This window comes from Chrysochloris asiatica, unplaced genomic scaffold (genome assembly GCF_000296735.1).
Source record: "Chrysochloris asiatica unplaced genomic scaffold, ChrAsi1.0 scaffold00106, whole genome shotgun sequence".
Lineage (NCBI taxonomy): Eukaryota > Metazoa > Chordata > Mammalia > Afrosoricida > Chrysochloridae > Chrysochloris > Chrysochloris asiatica.
This window is the reverse complement of record NW_006408624.1, coordinates 8,029,399-8,044,729: the sequence shown is the minus strand read 5'-3', so window position 1 is coordinate 8,044,729 and position 15,331 is coordinate 8,029,399. Positions and strand designations below refer to the sequence as shown.

Below are 15,331 nucleotides of genomic sequence, written 5' to 3'. Positions count from 1 at the left end.
ATGGCTTATTGACCAAGAACACAGGCGGCCTGGGTTTGAATCCATCCTACCTCTCAAGTTCTCTAGCACATTTCCTCAACTGTAAAATGGTAATTCCTACCCTTAGATGAGGGGCTCTGGTAGCGTAGTGGTTACAAGTCAGGCTGCTAATCTTAGGATCAGCAATTCGAAACTACCGGCTGTTCTGCAGGAGCAAGATGAGGCTTTCTGCTCCTGTAAAACTCTATGCAAGGTTGCTATGAGTCGGAACTTTCTCCACAGCACACAACCACCACCACCACCACCATCCTTAGATGGAGTCTTGGTGTGGCACTGTAGGATAAGCACTCAAACACAAGGTCGCTTTGAACCAAAAGGTCAGCAGCTCAAATCCACCAGCTGTTCCTCAGAAACCCTATGTTGGGTTGCTGTGAGTCAGAACTGACTCAACAATCCTCAGAGAGTTAGAATTAGTTCATATTTGGCAGCTGTAATTGCTAATAAGAGTCCCTTGTTCTTGTTGTTATGTGCTGTGGAGTCGGTTCCAACTCACAGAGACCCTGCACAGGGTTTCCAAGGCTGTAAATCTTTACGGGAGCAGAAAGTCTCATCTTTCTCCCCCGGAACAGCTGGTGGTTTCGAACTGCTGACCTTATGGTTCGCAGCCCGATTTGTAACCACTACACTACCGAGCTCCTTAGGTGGTACAAATGGTTAACAGGCTTGGCTGCCAACCAAAAGTCTGAAGACGTTCAAGTTCACCTAGAGGTGTCTTGGAAGAAAGTCCTGGCAATATACTTCAGAAGAACCAGCCCTTGAAGCAGTTTTCTTCTGACACATATCGGGCTGTCGTGAGCTTGAACTGATTCAGTGGCAACTGCATGGGAATTGTTATAAAACCAACTAAGCTAAAGGCCAGACTTAGAGTCTGGAAATCAAGGATTGGATTCAAGGTTCAATTCTACCACTTATTCTGTGATCACAGGCAAAGCATGTTCCCATCCCAGTTTCTCCATCTGTAAAACAAAGGAGCTAGATTTGATGAGCAGTTTTGCTTCCAACATTTCTACCTCTGAAATTCTGTTCTAAGTTGTAACCAGAAATTTCAGTGAACTGTGGGGAACTGTCTCCATTCTCTCAAGCCCCAGGATCCTTATGTTTTTATTATTACAATCTTCTTGTACATTGTTATGGTTAAGTGACATCAAGTTGGTTGTGACTCAGCGACCCTATATAGGTTTTCCAAGGAAGCAACTGGTAGGGTTTGAACTGCCGACCTTTTGGTTAGCAGGCCAGTGGTTATTCTACAGCACCATACCAGGACTCTTACGCATAGCTGTTGTTGTTAAGTGCCACTGAGTAGGTTCCAATTCATAATGACCCTGTGTAGGGTTTTTGAGGAGCAGCTGGTGTGTTTGAACCATCAACCTTGTGGTTTGTGGTCCAGTTTTTATCCAATAGCACCACACCAGGAGTCCTCTTAACACACTGGCATCTGTTTAATCACATAAGTAGTGAAGACACCCTACACATTTATAGTTAATAGTATCCTGATTGTTTCTTTGTCTTGTTAAACAAAATTAACAAGAAAAAAGTAAATAGGTGGAAAAAAAAAAAACTATTAATGAGCTCTACAATTTATCGAAGATATTTTGATTCAACAAATGCATTTAAGGACCTACAACACAATTATACCCCAGAGTAACATGTTAAATAGAAGATGATGGCTGAGAAGAAAATCAGGAAATACAAAACATTTGTTACTGCAAGCAATTTTAATACAAAAGTGTCTTGTTTTTAAACAGTTCATTGGTAGAGCTTCAGTTTCTGCCTCAATTAAAACCAATTGAGATAATCACACAGCAACGTGGTCGCAGCTGAAGAGGAACAGCAGCTAAAAAATAGGAGCCCCAGACAGCCCCTCTTCATGGTCACTTGGTCAGCTGACTGAATTACTCACAAAAGAAGACGGAAGCAAACGGGACTTGTTAACAAGTGTGCTGGTGAAGTCCTTTAAAGGACAAGCAAGTGTTTATCTTAGGTCCACATTTTCAGAATAAGCTCATGGAATTCATTCCTCAGTCTGTGGGAAGTTGATCGACCATTTCAATAAATAGCAAAAAATGCAGTTAAACAAATTTAGAATTCACAACACCACCAAAGGAGTCTCCCCTTACCAAGGGCCTGGATCCCAGAGAGCACAGGAACGGACTGGTGGCTAGGGTGGGTAGGAAGTTACAAACTAGGACTCTTAAAAACCCCAATGTTCTGACATTTTCTGAACAGTTACATTTACCCCTGAATTCTAGCAGCTATTTGTCCTTTAAACACCTAGTATTGAGACAGTATTCAAAGACAGTATTGCAATGAGCTCTTTTTGTTGTATTATGTGCAAACGTGTCTAGATGAGGTTCCCTCTCCTTAGCTAAAATCACATAACATTAAAAACAATGGAAAAAGCAGTTATAAGTGCCCTCCCCCTCAGTTCTTGCTAATTGAGGTGCCTATGATTTACCAAAAAAAAAAAAAAAAAAGAGTTCCTTAAACACTGCAGGATTTGTTTTTTTGTTTTTGTTTTTTTTTTAATATAATTTATCTTGCTGAGATAGCAAGTCAAGTTTATAAAGAAGATGCATTTAGGAATAATCCTAAAAGATAAAGCAGGTTTACAACCCTGCACCGCGCAGAAACCCTAGTTAGAGGTTTTTTTTTAATACACACTTGTAGCTTGACCTTTTCACGTGTTTTTCTCAAATATTTCATTTCTGGGCCCCATTCATTACAGGGTTACCAGGAGGCAAATTTTATCTACATAAATATTCACATGAAAATAGTAAACTTACAAAAAAGGAAAAAAAAAAAAAAATAAGGCAGCTTCATAACACAATTATTCTTTTACACTTTTAACAATATAACTTCTCCCGTTCAGAATAAATATACACCCAATGTGTGGAGCAGGAGTCAAAGTGGACAGAGGCTTTGGGGGTGCTTGCCCAGTGTTATCGCTTAGGACCTGGAGTCCTGGGGGAGGCAGTGGTGGTCTTCTTAGACATGGTTGGGATTTTGGAAGGTTTGTTTGGCCCTCTCCTGGAACCGCCCTGACCACCTGCGGTGCTACTTTCTGAAGTGTCGGAACAAGCGGACTGCGTTTCTAAAAGGTCAAAGTCAGAGGCATCACTTCCGCGACGGCTGCTGGCTCGGCTCCCAGCACGACTCCCGGCGCGACTTCCGGGACGACTAGCTGATTTTTTAGGGTCTGGAATTCAAGGATAAAGCAGCAGACTTAATAAAGACAGTGACAGGCTGTGTGACCCTGGGTCCTGGCTTCCTCATCTTTCTGATTCTCCTGGAGCCCTTTTCTGCTTCCTGAGAAATAGAAACTAACTTCTGTGCATGGCACTGTCAGCTTCCAGGCCCACAAATGGACTCAAGCAGGGAGGCGGCATCGTTTCAGCACAGGTGAGTAAAGTACTTGCTGGGGCAGTGCACGGGCAGACTCTGAACAGGGGTGATATGATGGAAACTAGAGCCAGGGAATGATGCTACATTCCCAAGCTTCCCATGACGCTCTCATCTCATCAGAGATATAAATACGGGTACAGCTGGAAAAATTCGTAGTCAAGTGCCAGGAGGTCTTTTCTTCCCTTTACGTTCTAACATTTTAGTTTCTGACCAAACAGGTGGGGTAGCTGTGGCAAGTTAGTGCAGGGCAGCAGGTGACCTTTTTCTGGGTAGCACATCTAAGTGCTAGTTTCATTATTTGGGAAGCAATGAGGTATCTCTGATAAGCTGCTGATTCCTACCCCCTAGCCTGGCCAATCCCTCTCCCCCGTCTTTATACACAGGGTTGTACTTACCTGCTCGGTTAGTTTTGGCACCTGTGGAGGCTGGGGAAGAACTATTGCTAGTATCACCAGCAAGGGATGTTCGACTAGAATGAAAAGTTGGTGTTGGTCGTTTCAACTTGCTGCCTGATGATGGTATAACCTTCAAAAAAAATAAAAAGGTCAAATTTACCTGACAATTATCTTTGATAGAAATGCAATTTTAAAAAGGTGTGCTTAAGCCACTCTGTGTCTGATTGATTGAAAAACAAATTAAAAGTCCAGGAAAACAATGATTTCATTTATTCTAGTTCATGTATTTTGATGATTTCCCAAATAAAGATTTTCTGTGGTAAGTTAAAATTTCAAAATGTCTTCCAATATTTTTATCTAGTTGACAAAACTTCTACTAGAAATGGAAGACAGCCTACAAACTGTAAGATTACAACAGTTATAGTGAGCAGAAATATGGTGCATGAGTAAAATTTAAAAATCCAAGTAATGTTATGCATCAAAGTTTTAGGGTTTGAAACCTTGGGGTTGGTCCCAAATATATAATACAGAGTTCAAATAATACATTACTGAATAGGTACAGTAACTTCAGTCAAGTGAAGATCTGCCAACCCTGCTTCCTGTTAGTAAAATGTACATCAAATTACTTGTTTTGTGGCTCAAATAAAAGCAATTACAAGTAGTATATGAGGGGGCACTGTGGTTTTGGAGACAAGCCTCTGAATATGAGCCCAATAACCTGGGTTGGGTCTGGGCTCTATGACTTACCTAAATGAACACCTGTGCCTTTATTTTTCCCCTCAGGAAATGGGTAAGTCCTGCCTTTTCAAGCTCACCTATGACACTTCCTCTTGCTCATTTATCCCAGGCACACTGGCATCCTTGCTGGTCCCTCCCACAGCACAGGGAGGGCTCCCTCTGCAGGCTTTCCCTTGCTGCTGCCCTACCTGGACTTGCCTGCCCCCATATCTGTGGGGCTCACTCTCTCCTTTCTATTATATCAGGTGGCTCTGCTTACCTTGCCTCACTACCAAATCCAAAATGAAACCATGCTTTAACTTTCTACTCTCTTCCTTGCTGGCTTCATTGTTTTTTCATAGAGGTCTGGCCTCCCTGCCCAATCTACAATGACACCATGTTTTAACTTTCTATTCTCTGCCTACCTTCTCTCTCCTTCCCCCTTCATTATCTTTTTGCATAGCACTTCTCACCACCTATTGTATGGTCTACTTGTTTGCCATCTTTCTCCCTCATTAAGGCATAAACTCCTGAGTAGCAGGAACTTAGTTTTGCTCACTAATACCTCCTCAGAACCTAGAATAGTGTCTGGCACAGAGAAGGAGCTCCGTAAAAACCTGTTGATATGTAGAAGAACTTCCTTAACTGGAAAAGAGATGGATAACAAAACCCAAATCGAACCCTTTGCTGCTGACTTGATTCTGCCTCACAGCAACACTAGAGGACAGACTAGAACTTCTCCAGCTGTATGTTATTATTATTGTTACTGATAGGAGCTAGATTTCAGAAGACAATTTGGAGAAGGAAAAAAATTTTAATGTGTTTTAAATGTCACTCATGTTACAGCATGGTATTCTTTTTCTGAACTCAACTGTGTAAATTGTTTTCCAAGACCTTTAAGATGTTTATATGAACAGAAGAGGAAAGCAACCCATTCTCATTGTTTCTTGTGTTTCTTTCATTTATAAAGAGAAAGCAAAAGCGACAGACAGTGATGAACATTTGAGCACAAGCCCTCCTGACCCACACAGGAGGAAGAGCACCAGTTTCAGAAGCTGTTGTGAGCACTGCTGCTGGGAGACCACAGCCCCCGAGAGCATGGGTAGGACACTCCTGACTGCAGAACACCAATGAGTAAGGAAAGATAAAGCCTCAAACGCAACAAAACAAAACAAAATAAAAACTTAAAAAAATAAAAAAACCCACCTGATCTATCAGAATCATATGAGAATTTGTATTTCATAGTTTAACATCAAAAAGTTTAGAACTTTTGAGACTTTCACAAAACTGGAGCCATTAAGAACGTAGAAAAGCGGTGTGAGCCGGTAAATTCTTGGGTTTTTAGTCACCAGTTGGTTTCCAGATTATGTCCTAAACCAGACAGATTTCTGTGCTGGATTTTAGCTTGGAGCGGGACAAATCCCTAAGCAGCAGTTCCCTCATAGGCACTGGATTTTTGTACCTCTCCAGTTTATCTAGCTGCACCTTTACATAAAACCGAAGGCAATACTACTATCTTTTGAGGCACAAGAATCCACTGTTTCCTAGCAGAAGCTAGAACATACATTTATTGCTATCAGGCAAGCTGCTAGTCCATGTTTCATTTCTGAAAACACTGCTCTTCCGAAAGTTTGTAGGCATTTTAATGATTGTTATTAGTGACCATGCTTAATTGTTGGCATGTGTATTCAAATTAAGATTACTGAAACCCAAGTGCCAGGCCAAGAAATTCAGAAGTTAAAATCTGAGCCCCAGAGCAGTGTTCAGTGAAGGGTGTGTGCCTGGCTGAAGTAGGTAGCACCCACATCTTCAACCAGTGTGACGATACAAACCAGCCTGGGGATGTGTCTCAGGGTGGGAGGTACCAACCACTCTCTTGTTCTAAGCAAAGATAGAACACGGTTGAACATGCACCAAGAGTTGAATTTCAAGAGTTACTAACTCGTCTGTGTATATGATGTTTGGACACTCCAAGAGGCCTGATTATAAACAAACCACCAGGAATGACAATGGTTTACACTGCTCTGAATAAATATCATTTTAAAGACGGCTACAAAGTTGTTAAATAATCTAGTTTTAGGCAGCTCTTCTTTGTCTCCAATTTTGGTGACTCCGAGTTAGAAACTCCCAAAAACCACTTGACTAGATGAATCAGCAGAGAGAGCAAGCACCACAAAGATGGAAAAGAGCCTGGGATCAGGAAGAATAGCTTGTCAAGTTCTTGGCATTAGCGAGGGCCTTGTCTTGATTGTGTCCTCAGTCATCAGAGTCATACTCTACCTCGGGACTGCACAGCTGGAGGTCAGGATAGTGGCTGTCCCTGACAGGGCTGCCAACTTTACTGTTTACCAGCCAGGGTTTGTCATAACAGCGAGAGAACTGAAGTGGAGTCTGTGAAATGGAAATCCAAAGGGAAGGATGGAAACAATTGGAAATGGAACAGAAAGGGAGCAAATTGGGAACAGAAAAATAAGTAGAATACACTATACTTTAAAGAAACAGAAAAAAAAATGAAATGCTCATCTGTCCAATGGGTTGAAAGGGACCAGGCAGAAAGGCAGTGGTGTTCTTTATATATAATCCATTGTAACAACACATTTCTCTTTTAGCTTCAGTGGCTGAGACTGTGCCTAGACTTTCAAAATCAGTAACTCTGGATAAGCCCACTGGAAATAGGTGGAAGGAAACATTTCTGATTCTAACCAGGAATGAGTATTATTTTAATAAACGTTAAAAGCCATGCATCTGTATATTGCTAGGATCTGGTCAGGTTTGGTCTAGACAGAGCTTGGGCTGTATGTCTTCATGTTGTTCTCCTCAGTGGAGTCTCTCAGAGGCTACAATGAATAATGGATAGACTGCTCTATCCATTGGAAAACAGGGAAAGGAGCCAAGAAGGAGGCAGGGCATACCTTGGTACCACTGGCGGGGGTGGCTGGAGAAGACGGCATGGAAGCACAGCTGTGGTTACTCTGACTAGCACTTGAACTGGAACGGGTAGGGGAAGCTGCCCGGGAAGATGGTTTGGATCTTCGACCACGTGACCGGAAGGGGGTCATTCCCTGAGATGCCCCCTCAGGTAGGATGAATTTCTCTCTAAGTTCGATGTTAGTTCTACCTCGTGCTAAAAAGGAAACAAACACACACACACGCAATGTCAATTAATCTTGACAAACAGACCTTTGATAGCTGTACAGCTGCTTGACCCCATCACAGTTATATAAGTTATAGGTTTAATAACATCTGTGGACTTGGTCTCGTTATGATTCTTATCCATTACAGACACATTAACCAAAGCCCCTTGGTTTGGCATAATAAAATCTTAATGAAGAACTTCTTGGTTTACAAAGTACCAGTCTGTTGTCATGATCTTGCTTTACCACTGTCCCCTGGGGTAAGCACACTGTAATTGATAAGTAAACCAGATGCAGCAGTTCACAGACTTCTGAAGTTAAATCAAAAAACCTCTTTTCTCTCTCATAATACATGTATACTTTTTGCTCAGTTTTTCCAGGGCACATGGCAATGATACAGTGGAAAAGAACAGATTGCAGAAATTGACATTGTTCAGATTCTTCTATTTTAATTTAGTTATTATCAATCTTATATAAAGGGTTCAGAAACTCAGGGCAGTAAACAGATTAGGATACAATCATTAAGTAAACATGTGAAGAGAGAGAAAGACCAAGATCATGCACACAACTTGCCCATGAGAAACTGTTTAGTCAAAAACTGAAAGCAGTAAGTAGTTGAAGGGGCAACTGCCATGAGATGAACATCATGGTAGAAAGAAACCTAGAAACAGCACTGAAAAGCAATAGGTGCCATTCCAGGGCTTTCACCATCTATAAAGACCAGAACTTAGTTTGGGTTCCATAAGATATTGAGCATAGTCAACACAACTGTTAAATGTAAAAGGCACACTTAATTTCAAAGGAGTAATTCCTTCTGGAATATGTCCTTTCTTTAGGTTATTTCTTACTGAAGGATATTATTCAACAAAAGCCCTCTATTTCCTCATACATCTTAAAATGTTCACTTGTTAAAATTTATTGTTGTTAGGTGCTGTCAAGTTAGTTCACTTTGATGCATGGTGACGCCATGTGGCAGAGTAGAACTGCTCCACAGGTTGTAAGCTTTATGGGGAACATCACTAGATCTTTGTTTTCTGGAGTCACCGAACCAACATTTTAGAAGAATCCAGTTAACTGTGCCCTCTCAATTCTGCCCTAGCCCTATATCCTCAAGGAATTAGAGGAATCTTGTTATAGACTCAGATTTTAAATGAGATTGCATGGTTCTAAATTCTTAAATCAAATTCAAAGTCTTCTCAATATGTTATGCTGACATATAAACCTACGTAGCAGACTAAGAGTGAAAATTCAGACAGCAAAAGCCTCTGTGTTCCAGTGCAAGCTCTACCACCAACTGGGCTCCTTCTGCTGTGGGCCTCAGTGACCTCTGCTCACTAGAGGTGATCATCCTCTAAGAGGCCTCCTTTTCCAATAGATGTAATGGTCCCTGAAGCATTAAGCTGTTTCTTTAGGGATTCTAGTGTTTCCTTCCTGCTCCAGTCCTAACTCCATGCCCCTCCAGGCTGCAGGTTCTTTATTCATTTATACTCCAGACTTTAGCACTTTATTCCACGGGTACACTGAGTCCCAAGGAGAATTTCCTTCAGCACAAACCTAGGTACTTAATTCAATAAGATTTCACTTCACTAATAAATGAAATCATGACTTTTATTTATTATCTTGTATTTGCTAAAGTGCCCAGCATAGTATTAGGCACATAGTAGGCACTAAGATACACTGATGAATGAAAATTATTCACTCAAAGGATTGAAACACCCCAGAATTGTTTATAGCCCTCAGCCATAAACAAAACAAAACAAACTCATTGTCATTAAGTTGATCCCAACTCACAGCAACCCTATAGGACAGAGTAGAACTGCTTCATAGGGTTTCCAAGGCAGTAAATCTGTATGGAAGCAGATGGTCACATTTTTCTCCTGAGCGCAGCTGAGCACTTAACTACTGCACCACTAGGGCTCCTACCTAGGGTATTGTTGTGAAGTGCTGTTGAGTCAGTTCTGACCCATAGCGACCCTGTATAGGTTTCCAAGGAGCAGCTGGTGAGCTTGAACCGCCGACCTTGCAGTTCAAACGGCTTTGCAGTCTGGCGCATTAACCCACAGCGCCACACCAGGACTCCATGGTTATAGAGAACTTGAAATGTGTGGTTGAAATCTAGTAAATGCTCAATAGCTTACTTCTGGGAAAATTCTGCCAGAGAAAAAACTAAGAGTAATACAAGGGGAAGACTATGAAATGGCATCTCAGGTGAGGGCAGTAACATTTTCAGTGCTTTAGAGAGAGCGCTCTGTAACAACAGAATACCACATTCCCCATGCAGTCTGTAATTCACAAGGCATTATCACAGCCAACAGTCATCAGCAGGCCTGTCATCATTCTTACTTTACAGAGAAAAAACTGAAGTTCTAGTCGCAAAGACCTGTGACTAGAACTGATGTCTTCCACCTTTGCTCAGGAAACCTCTACAACATCACTTCGAGTTGGAATCAACTCAACAGCATTAGGTTTGGTTTGGGTTTATAAGTCTATTGTTAATCCCAGTTCCAGGATATTTAGATTACTGTAGCTGTCAAATATGTTTTAAAATTTGAAAGTGTGAGTCCTCTTACTTTGTTCTTCTTTCAGCACTGTCTTAGCTATTTGGGAGATTCGTCTTCCAGCTCACTGGTTCTGCCTTCTATCTCGTCTATTCTACTCCTTTGCCCTTTCAGAGTATTGTCTATTTCTGATAGTCTGTTATTGATCGTTTGGACCTCTTTCTGTAGGTTTTGAATTGTTTCCAATGCTGTTATCTATCTTATTTGATTGTTCCTGTAGTGCTTTCCTGACTTTTTCCTTATTTTTCTCAACTCCATTGTAAAGTGTTTTGAAACATTTTATAAACATTTTTCTGAATTCCTTTTCAGGCATTTCCAAGGCCTGCCCTCCTTCCAGAATGGAGTCCAGGTCTACCTCTAGGTCATTTGTCTCAGACATTTTATCTTGTTTCTGGACATGTGCTGATATAGTCATCTGCTTTTGCTTCTTGGACATGTTTAGTGTTTATCTGTGACCTTAAATACTTAAATTGAGTATGTGTTTTGGTATTTTTTATGCTTTCTTATGGGCTTCCCTTTTTACTCTTCTTATTGCTTAACGCAGAGTAGATTTCACAGGTGTTGTCTGTTTCCCTGGTATATGGCAGTTAGTATTGGTTCTTGCCTGGGTTTTGGTGTTTTAGAGTGTGATTGTAGGTTGGCTGTATGGCAGCAGTTGCTGACTCTTCTTGTGTAATATATGGAGAGAAAGAGTCCTCCAAAGGTAGAAGGGGGAGCATAAAACAGCAAAACAGCACCAGCAGAAAAAAAAAAACAAGAGAAAAACAAAAACAGAAAACAGCAGCAACAAAAACTAGACTGAATACTGCAGTCTATAATCACAGAAAAGGGAGAGGAGGGAGAGAAGGAAAAAAAAAATCTGTAGCCTAATAAGAGTATCAGTTTAATGTCTTCTCTTCCGATTCTTGCTTTCAAAGCTGCCTGAGAGATTTCAAGATGCCAGTGTTGGTTGCAATGCTATACCTCAGGCTTTAATTTAATTTTTGGCCTGTTTTGTTTTTAAACTCTTTCCCTCTCTATAGCCCTGTCCTGCCCTTTCCTATACTGAAAAACAAAACAAAAGACAAACAAACAAAAAAACGTTCAGGGCCTGCTCTTGGACTGAGTATCTATGTGCATGCATGGAAGAAGAACCCACCAGTGGTGAGGGTGAGGGGGTGTCCACTCGCTCAGGCTCCCCCTCTAGTCACCAGAATGGAGGTGGGCATGCCAATGACCAGATACCAAAAAAAAAAAAAAAAAAGAGAAAAAGAAAATCAGAACAAAGAAAAACTGACAAAGTGTATTATTGTCCACCTTTGCCCCAAGGTTCCCTTGGTCTTTTTCCATGGTGTTTCTGCTCCCCCTACTGGTCTTGTCCTGTTTGGTCTCACCCAAGATGTCGGCTCCGGGCCTCCGAGCCCAGCCCAGCAGATTCAAAAGTATGCGATTTTTTATTTCAGCTTCAAGTTCCACAATCTAAAAGCCTTCAAACCTTCAAAATATTCCTATCTCTGTGGTTCCAAGTTTTGGAGCTCTGCCCTGGATCTACTTTGCCTTGTATTCTGTGGTATTGCTGATGGCGAACTTCACTGCACCTCCACCCTAGCCGCCATCAAGCCCTGCCTCCAGCAGTCTTAGCTATTTGGAGCCTCTTGCATTTCCATATAAAGTTGAGGATTGGTTTTTCTATTTATGTAAATTAGGCTGTTTCAGAAAATCTATTGATCACTTTGGGTAGTATTAACATCTTATTATCAAGTCTGACAATCCATGAACATGGAACATCTTTCCAATAATTTAAGTCTTCCCTACTATCTTTTAACACTTTATAGTTTCTGTTGTATAAGTCATTCATGTTCCTGGTTAGATTTATTGTCAGGTGCTATTGAAAATGGAATTGTTTCCATAATTTTCTTTTCAAATTTCTTGTTGCTGGTATATAAAAACTCAACTGGTTTCTGTATGTTGACCTGGTACCCTGAAACTTTGCGAACCTATTGTTATTAGCTCTAGAAATTTTCTTACGGACTCTTGGATTTTTTATATATAAAGATAATTTTACACATTTCCAATATGGATACCTTTTATATATTTTGCTCTTATTGCTCCGGCTAGGACTTCTAACACAATACTGGATAGAAGTGGTAAGAAAGGGTACCACCTTTGTGTTGTTCCTGCTTTCAAGGAGAACGTTTAAGAGAGGACTTTCTCTGTTAAGTATGTGGCTGGTGGCTTTTCATATATGCTCTGAATAATGTTGAGGAATCTTCTCTCTATTCCAATCTTCTTTAGGGTTTTCATCAAGCAAAAGTTTCAACAAATGCTTTTTCTGCATCCATAGAGATGACCATGTGGTTCTTTCCATTGTTCTATTAATGTGGTATATTATATTTTCTAATGTTGAACCATCCCTGCATTCCTGAATAAATCCTACTTGGTCATAGTGTATGACCCATTTAATATACTGTTGTCTAATATTTATTAAGGATGTTTACATTCATACTGATAAGATATTGGCCTTAGTTTTTTTGTGTGTGTATTTTTGTCTGGTTTGGATATCAGGTTTTGTTTCCTTCATAGAATGAATTATATGATTCCTATCTTTGGCACAGGACTGGGCAGTGTTTTGTTCTATTGTGCATAAGGTTGCTAAGAGTCGGAACCAACTCAGCAGCACCTAACAACATCATTGGAAAGCGTTTAAACAGTGTTTGTATAAATTCTCTAAATGCTTGGGAGAATTCCCAACTGCAGGCTTTTGGTCCAGTATTTTTTTGTTGTTGTTGGGAGGTTTTTGATTACTGATTCAATTTCTTCACTTTTACATATCTGTTGAAACTTTCTATTTCCTCTTGAGAGTCAGTTTGGGTAAATTGTATGCTTCTAAGAATTTGCCCATTTCATCTAGATTACCTAGTTTGTTGCCATACAGGTCACAAAATTCTGTCATAATTCTTTTTATTTCCTGCTGGGTCAGTGGTAATGTGCCCTTTCATTTTTTATTTTGGTTATTTGCATCTTTTCTTAGTCAGTATAGCTAAAGGTTTGTCAATTTTATTGGTATTTCTAAAGAATCAACTTCTGGTTTTATTGATTCTATTGGTTTTCTGATTTAAAAATTTTATTTTTGCTGTGATTATTGTTATTTCCTTTCTTCTGACAAGTTTAAGCATTGTTTGATCTTCTCTTGCTAGTTTCTGGAGTTTTGAGCAGGTTGACCCAAACTGAATTCCTAAGAGTTGGTTTCAGAGGTCTGAGCTATGGGGTGGGCAGGAAGGCAGATAGAGTGTTGACTATGAGAGCAGACTAAACTGCAAGGGGGTCTTCTGTAGCTTGAAGCCCACAGTCTCTGGGTTGGGGAGGTGCTATGTTCCAAAGGAACCCCTGGGAATGTCTACCTTGTTGATTTTGTATAGTTAGAAGGTACAATGGTTAAGTAAACTGGCTTTTTCTGGAGCCCAGCAGCTAGTGAAACCCATGGTTAGGGGGTGGGGCAGAGATGGTGGATGAAGAGATTTCCCTACCATATTCAACTCCTTATTAATTCATTGATTTTTGCCTTGTCTGAAACTCCCTGCTACTTTCCTCTGTTCCCCATGTAGAGTCCCTCAAAGCCAACTAACATTTCCCTGTTATATTTCTTGGATTTTTAGGAGCGAGGTCAGAAAGATGGCTTGTTTGTTTTGCCATCTTCCTAGAATTTTCTCCAGAATCCTTTACCTATGTATACACTCCAAAGTAATATCGGAATATATCTAACTTAAGGAGCTCTGATAGCGTAGTGGTTAAAAATCAGGCTGTAATCTCACAGTCAGCAGTTTGAAACTACCAGCTGTTCCACAGGAGAAAGATGAGGCTTTCTGTTCCCATTAAGATTTACAGTCTTGGAAACCTTGTACAGGGTCAATGTGAGTCGGAACCGACTCCACAGCACATAACAACAACAACAATATCTAATTTATTTTACTCTGGCCAATGCGTCATATTATTGTGAAATTTGTGTCAATCAAGGTAGAACTCTGACAACTTGATACGTAAAAACCTATCTCTGCTGTTATAATTTGCACTGTGGGATTCAAAAACTGCTCTCTTCCCAAAATATTCTCCTCCCTTGGTTTCAAGGACACCTGCTCTCTTCCTCCTTACCTTAAACACTCCTTCAGCCTCTTTTGCTGTCTTATCTCCCTTGTCCGTTTCACTGATGTTCCGCTGAGTTCAGTCTGTAGTCTTACTCTTACTCAATCTGGATCATGAGAGACCTCAGTTCCCTCCTATGGTGAAACGTTTCACTGGCACAGACCCTCCTATAAGCCAGAACCTCTCACCCAATGACTGTTTAGACACGACCGGCACGGGTTCTTCCCTCCTGGTGGCAGTCCACGTTATTGATTCTACCTTCCAAACACCCCTTGGTCCTTCTTTGTCTTTCCATGCTCTCCTACACTTAAGTATGTCACATATTATCATGTCTGCCTTGAATAGCAGTAAGCATGCCCCACTGGCTTCTTGTTATCATTCATTCCCTACCTTTCTGGTGCTCTTTAGTCTCCATAACTAAATTTCTAAATAAAAAATCCGGTGTCTCTCAGCAGCTCAAAATCCCTCCATGGATGTTCACTGCTTACAATGGAACTTCCCAAACTGGGGTTTTTGAAGGATTTCTTATCAAAGGGTTTAGTAAGCATTGTCCTCTACATTTCCCCCTTTGGGAGAGTCCTAATACACAACAGCATTTTGTAAACTCTGAAAAATGCTGCAGTATATATACCTATTTAGCTTCCACTCAACATCTTCCAAATGCATTTCACCGGGGTGGTGTTGGGGTGTGTGGCGTCAGGTGTGTGTGTGTACACACACACACCACACTGTAGGGATGAGGAGGGACTGGCTATGTACTTTTAAGTGACCAGTACTCAGTGGCACCTGCTGACTCCTGTTCACATTTTTATCTGGTGATTAACCTTGTACACTTTGCTCTAGTCACATGGGACTACTCAAGGGTCCCCCTACCTGTCCTGCTAGTGACATTTCTGTTCATTTGAACATGTATTTCCTCTATTAAGGCTGTCCAGGTCCCCCTGGCCTGCCTGGTCAATATTACTTC

The 15,331-nt window shown here is 40.9% G+C and overlaps 1 protein-coding gene across 1 annotated transcript in view; it reads right to left on the bottom strand.

Moving 5' to 3' along the window:
• Positions 1-1,587: 1,587 nt before the first annotated feature.
• LOC102830374 (microtubule-actin cross-linking factor 1-like) overlaps positions 1,588-15,331 on the bottom strand; it is a 474,365-nt gene continuing 460,621 nt past the window's right edge. Inside the window, exons 91-93 of the mRNA XM_006867570.1 lie at positions 7,466-7,677; positions 3,837-3,966; positions 1,588-3,235 (exon numbers count right to left, since the gene is read on the bottom strand). Coding sequence (XP_006867632.1) covers positions 2,979-3,235; positions 3,837-3,966; positions 7,466-7,677 — 599 coding nt within the window. The 3' untranslated portion in view covers positions 1,588-2,978. The remainder of the gene's footprint in view (positions 3,236-3,836; positions 3,967-7,465; positions 7,678-15,331) is intronic.